Raw genomic sequence first — 6,890 nt, 5'->3', positions numbered from 1 at the left:
AGCTAACTAGACTAACTAGAAGAATTGGAAACGAGCTGGCAGGGAACATGCAAGATAAAAGATAGGCACCCACTTGTTCGTGTTCTTTAATTTCTCTGCAATCTTATAACCATGATATCTTATAGCCATAAGTTTTCTGCAATCTTCTACTTTTCTCATCCATGATCTCTTTCGCTGTAGAGAGATGCGACAGATTTCATTTCTCTCGAGTCTCCATGATATGGCTTTACTTTCTTCGTGTGGTTTGGTATCTGAAAGTCTCTCAACATTGCTGATTTAAGTACCAAAATTGCCCATTCTGATTCTCCACGTTCTCTCACATTAGGATAAGGAAGGTGTCAGAAAACTGACATCAATTTCGCTTTAAATGAAGTGATGGAAAGATCGGAGAAATTGTTTTTCAAGGTACGATGTATAAAAATATTTTTTTAAAAAAAAATTAGCATATAAAAATAATTAAAATTTTTTTTTTAAAAAAAATAATCAAATTTCTAAAAAAGGTTTAACCCTAATTTCAATTTCAATCGGGATCTAAGTTAATCAATTTACTACCACATTAATTTTTTTTTTATAGATTAACATGGGTGTTTGGACTAGCTTGCACGCACCACGACTAATCCCACGAGTCCTGAAGTTAATGACCATGTAAGCTTCCAGTGGCCATTCACGTTCTTATATTTGCCATATGTGCATAGGTGTGAATGTGTGGATGTGTGCGCACATATTCATAGCTTCAAGTTTTCTTATCTCCAATTTTAGCTTTGATTGGTCAATAAATTTGTAGTGCCCGTGTTTCTAAGACTCTACTAAGTCACTGAGCATACTGATCATGGATGCAGAAGAGAAACCTGCTGAATCAGATAACATGGAGGAGCGGGTAGTTATACATAAAATTCAATCCTCATAACTTTTTTTTTTCTTTCCATACTCACAAGTTTAAAATAAGCCTTATTTGTAACTTCTTTTCAGACTCTATCAGCAAAAAATGAGACGTCAGTTTCTCCTAATTCCTCTCAGGATACAGCTCCTTTAGGTCATCCAAGGGATAACACAGGTCAATCTGAAGCTTTCGGTTCTCCTGGAGATCGTGCTGTCTATCCACCTAATATTTATGCCCCTCAGGCACAGGCGTTCTACTACAGGGGTTAGTCTCACAGTCCTTTTTATGGGCCTGAACTTGACGGTCACTGTTCACACTGATCATTGATGTCACACAGATGACACTAAGCATTAATGTTTAGACGTCAAATGCATGTAACTGCAATATTTTTCAGTTTTAGTTTCTGTTTCTTGATATCTTAGGTAAATTAATTAAGGGGCCATTTTATTCATGTTGTCAATCAGGTTATGACAATGCGACTGGTGAATGGGATGAATATCCTCCATACATAAATGCTGAAGGGTTAGAAATTGGGTCACCTGTAAGCACCCACTTCATTGCATCATTTTCTTACTTAGATCACATTTTCTATTATTCCTTGACCTTTTTTTTTTTAATCTTATTTAGGGTGTCTACAATGATAATCCCTCTCTTGTATTTCATGCTGGATATGGATATAGTCCGCAAATGCCCTATGGACCTTATTCTCCAGTCACCACTCCTTTACCGTCAGTCGGTGGTGATGCACACTCGTACTCCCCTCAACAATTTCCATTTTCTGGGCCACCTTATTACCAGCATCTAGGTCCTCCTAATATGTCATATATTACCTCACCATCATCCATTTCACAACCAGAGTTCAACACATTGGCAAACATCGACCAACAAGGTGATAACATGCTTTTCGGCCCAAGGCCTAGTTATCCTCCTGTGGGATCAATTTGTGGAGGCAGTTTTCCAGGAAAACATGGTTTCCATGATCTGCAGCATGGGTTTGATGGATTGAGATCTGGAGGACTTTGGTCAGCTTGGTCAAAGCCCTCTGATAGAAATAGGCCCTTGTCCCCCTTTTCACCTGCAGTTTCTCCACAGCCTATTGGCATGCTTGGGTCATTTGGGCAGAATGTTGGAATGGTTTATTTTCTTACCTTTTTTTTTAATATTCTGTAGATAATACATGATGCCACTTACCTTATCTCATTACAAGATGTTACTGTAATTAATGGTGCAGATTGTTGTCCGAGATCAATTTTATAAGCTTAGTATTCGGAAATTTTATCATAACTTTAAATGATGATTTATGCAAGATTTTTGTAGCCCTAGTAAACCAATCATGCAAAAGACCTTATTTTATTATTTGCCAATAAATGACTAAATGATTGTTTGAAGGCTCTTGCTTTTTTCCTTGTAAAGACAGAAGGCCAGCTGATGTTTTTAAGAATTTATTACATGGTTTTTACTAACCTTATCCTTCTTTTCTACCCATATCCAAAACATGGTATAAGAGGTCTAATAACATCCCTAGCTTACATTTGCACTGCCATAAATTTTGGCTATGACTGCAAACATTTTTAATGTACAAGTAGTGTGCATTTTTTGTTACTGATTAGCATGTTATGATGAGCACCAGGGATCGTCATAACAATTGACGAGGCAGATTATGGCTTTTAGTATTAAAGCTAGCTGACAAGTTTTTTGTTGCAGGCATCTCATCAACAAAGATCATTTTATGGCCTCGAATCAGGTTCAAACTCCTACAAAAGAGCCTATCTGCAGAGTGGCTACAATCAGGGATCTGGTTTTGGAAATGCATCAATTTCTAGTTTGGGGACAAACAGCGGGGGCTGGCTCTCCCTTGAAAACAGCAGATTGCGAGGAAGAAGCAATATTTCCTTATGTGGCTGCAACGGTAGTCTTGATATTCTTAGCGAGCAAAACAGAGGACCAAGGGCCTCAAAGTCTAAGGCTCAAATTACAGCTGATCATGGTCCTTCTGTTGATGATAAGAAACATAGCAAACCATCTGCCAAGATCCACAATGAGTCATACAACCAATCAGATTTTGTGACTGAATACAAGGATGCTAAGTTCTTCATCATCAAGTCATACAGTGAAGATAATGTTCACAAGAGCATCAAATATGGTGTTTGGGCCAGCACTCCAAATGGGAATAGAAAATTGGATACTGCCTATCATGAAGCTAAGGACAAGCAAGATCCTTGTCCTGTGTTTCTCTTATTTTCGGTAAATACCTGATTCTTCAGTGTTCAAAGATTAGTAACTTGGAAGCCAGACCACTGCCTTGGGCCACAAAGAAAGAACTTGATATACATCACTGAACTAGAGATTTTGGTGATGTTTACATTTCTTTTAAATGCATCAATGTCTTAGTGCTGTATTTACTCCTATCCAATATTGGAGGGAAACCAAAGCTCCTGCAGCATATCTGCCTCTTGAACTTCTAATTCTTTGTTAATTTCTATGGTCCCTTTATATTCTTCTAATTGTTTTTTTAATCTTATAGCAGGTGAATGCTAAATCTTTATTATTGCTTCTGAACTTCTCATTTCTTTTTTCTTGCTTATGTACTATCTGTTACTCTTATATGCAGGTGAATGCTAGTGCTCAATTCTGTGGGGTGGCTGAAATGGTTGGACCTGTTGACTTTGACAAGAGTGTGGATTACTGGCAGCAGGACAAGTGGAGTGGGCAGTTCCCTGTCAAATGGCACATTATTAAAGATGTCCCGAACAACCAGTTTCGTCACATTGTTTTGGAAAATAATGACAACAAGCCTGTCACTAACAGTCGAGACACGCAGGAGGTAGGAATTCATTTGGAACATCAAAAAATTTCTTAGTGCTCTAGGTATTTTTGGTCCACAACAAGAAATTACCAGTGGTTTGTTGGTCCTTGAAATTCCAATTCCAGGAGAGTCTAGGTAGTTAGTTTATTCTGACTTAGTTGCAGTTCATGTGATGTCACTGGCTATATGTAAGCTTAAAATTTTAATGATAATGTGGCTATTTCTTTTCTAGGAAATTATTTGGTTTCTTTTCACACTTTTATAAATAGAAATTCCGAAACATGTATTTTCTCCGCTCTCTTGTACCTAATATAAAGTTTGATTTATTGCAGGTGAAATTGGAGCAGGGTGTTGAGATGTTGAACATCTTTAAGAATTATGAAACTGATACATCTATCTTAGATGATTTTGATTTTTACGAGGATCGACAGAAAGCCATGCAAGATAGGAAGGCCAGACAGCAAGCCAGCCTGCTGGCTGTTGGTGTAGTCGGAGAAAGTGAGCACAGAAATGCAGTTACCTTGCCAACTGATATTATCAAGCAGATGTCAAAGAGTTTTGCTCAAGTTATCTGCTTGGATGAGTCTAGCAAAGAAGGCATTGTTACTGATCGAGCTAGTTCTGGCACTGATGGTTCTGTGGGAACTAGAGTTAAATTGGAAGATGGTATCACAACTGTCTCCACCTCACAGACCAGTTAGGAAGAAACAAATACTGCAAGATTTGGCAGTGCCTGCTAGTGTATGTGACATGAACTTTAATTCTATCTTCTAGTTCTCCATTATCTTGTGAAGGTAGATAGTTATATCTCAGAATTGATTGGAGTACATCCATAACTGGATGAAGGGCTAATGAGTTTTGCGGGGCAGATGCGCTGCATGTATAATACATGGTTTTTTGAATGTCGTAGTCAGTGTTCCTTCTGTTTTCCTGGTCCTAATGTTGCAGTTTGGGTGAGAATAGTTATGTGGAGACACTGTTTGAGGTCATGCATTTGCAAATAAGGGAAATATAGCAAAAGATGTTGAAGGAAGAACCTCATTGATTCTATTGTTTCTCCATAATGAGCTACGAATTCATTTATTTCATGTTATTCATCAATTTGTGAAAGAATCATGACAATGATGTCACACAGCAAAGTTGTCGGATTCTGTCAGCACTTGGCACCAAGTACCCAAAGTGGAACAAATGATATTTTGTATTGGTGGAAGGAAGACGAATAGAATGAATAACAAAAAAGTCACCTGCGAACTGATGATTCTAACTCTTATGTGCACAGCATGTGCAGTGTGGGCTGATGACAAGGAACTTGCTGCTTACCTCGTTTTCAAGCAAAGCAAAATCACTTTAGAACCTCGTCTACTGTGTAACTCTCTTCTTTGAGAGACAGGATAAGTGCACTATTCAATTTCTAAGAGGGACTGATCATCTTGAAGGCAGTATAGTAAATCTGACAAGCTGATGAACTGAAAGCGTGATCCAAAAGAAAGAGATTTATGCAAAACCTCTTATTTAGTGCCATTGAAAAAAAAAATTATTGACTATATCCTTAAACTAGCGGTAATTATTCATGCCATGTCATTTTCATCGCTATGACTGGTTTGGTGCTGAAAAGTGAGAGCAAGAGGGGGAGTGAATGGTTGCTATGTCTGCAGTATCCCTTGAGGCTTTTCACCAATAAATTGCTATTAGCAATTGGAGAGGATGGAAATAATTGCCAATGCTGAGTCTATGCGTGATCTTGTAGCTTATGCATATCCTCTTATCAATGAACTTGAGAGTGGCATCTTTCTACTAGTAAAATAATTTGGCATTATTCCAAGAAGGGATTGGATTGGGTGGATATTCAAGTGATCCTGACATGACACGTCCTTTAAGATTCTCCACTAAAATTAAGTACAATTCCCTTTTTCTCAATATTTTAACCAGAACCAAATATTTTCATCAACTTGCACTCAAAATTGTACTATAAATATATAAACTTTTGTGGATCGTCCAAAATCAGACAGAATCTCAATATAGTAAGGGGCAATGTTAGAAATCAAATAATCAATGGATACATACATTAACAATAACAAACTAAAATTGTCCTACTCATAACTTTTGTGATTATCTTAATTTTCCCAACCAAGAAAATTGTAGTAACAACTAACAGCCACTAGGAGGAAGGAAAATAAGAAAAGAGAGTAAAGTGTTCCTTAGTCCTTCAATGTTTAAAATGTATAGCTTAGCCCCTAGAATCTTGCTAACCATTGTCTTGTTTGGACACTATTTGGTTTTTCCTTAATCCAAAACGTTGTCATTTCATGATTTAAATTCTTAGAGAAAAACCCACATGGTGATAGATTAGAGAAAAGCCTAACAACACTTAGCAAGTAAAGGGATTAAGTTATAGGTTCTTAAATATAAAGGATTAAGTCATAATTTAATTCAAACAACAGGGACTAAAGAATAATTTACCTAAAAAAATAAAGAGAGCGAGAGAGACAGAAAAAAATGTAGTGACAGAAAAGTCAGGTATATCAAAGAAGCAAAGCTGTGAACTTCGTTAATGACCGACCGATCTTCCATCCTTTGTTTTCTTCTATCAGCCAAAAGAAATTATGGGTTTTACTTAGAATTGCTAAAGAAAGATGGGTTTCTTTGGTTTCAATGGATCATCACTCTATTCTTCTTTAAAATCTTCAATGGATTTTTGGTTCCAAGATGAAAGACTGAATTTTTGTTATGGATGTGCTATTCTCTTTGTTCTTCTTTGCATTATCCTTTACAACTTCTCCACAAGACTGCTCAGATTCTTCTCTTCTTCTTCTTCTTCTTCTTCTTCTTCTTCTTCTAGGCGACATCGAGGGATAACACAGGTCAATCTGAAGCTTTTGGTTCTCCTGGAGATCGCGCTGTCTATCCACCTAATATTTATGCCCCTCAGGCACAGGCGTTCTACTGCAGGGGTAAAATTTGACTGCGGTCTTGATTGTAAAATTTGACTCTTCAATTTTGTACCCACAAACTGTTTGACATAATATCCCAACCATTTTTATGATATTACAAATGCTTTAAACAACTCTTCTTGTTTTGTTGACTAGGCATGGAAGTGGCACAGTGTTATCTAGATGGCAATGCAGACGCAGTAGAGTTTTGTACGCATGAGCCATATCACAATGTTTTAGCAGCTGCAACTTACACTTTGCAGGAAGGGGAAAG

General features: G+C 37.3%; 1 protein-coding gene across 1 annotated transcript; it reads left to right on the top strand.

Annotated features, from left to right (window-relative positions):
- The first annotated feature begins 766 nt into the window (after positions 1-766).
- On the top strand, positions 767-4,787 carry LOC105116567 (uncharacterized). The gene is made up of 7 exons (XM_011013987.1): positions 767-877; positions 970-1,144; positions 1,345-1,421; positions 1,508-2,014; positions 2,585-3,124; positions 3,492-3,704; positions 4,019-4,787. The coding sequence occupies exons 1-7, from the start codon at positions 830-832 to the stop codon at positions 4,385-4,387; spliced, it is 1,929 nt and encodes a 642-aa protein (XP_011012289.1). The 5' UTR covers positions 767-829; the 3' UTR covers positions 4,388-4,787.
- The last annotated feature ends 2,103 nt before the right edge of the window (positions 4,788-6,890 follow it).

This window comes from Populus euphratica, unplaced genomic scaffold (genome assembly GCF_000495115.2).
Source record: "Populus euphratica unplaced genomic scaffold, PopEup_1.0 scaffold993.1, whole genome shotgun sequence".
Taxonomy (NCBI): Eukaryota; Viridiplantae; Streptophyta; class Magnoliopsida; order Malpighiales; family Salicaceae; genus Populus; species Populus euphratica.
This window is presented reverse-complemented; position numbering and strand designations above follow the sequence as displayed.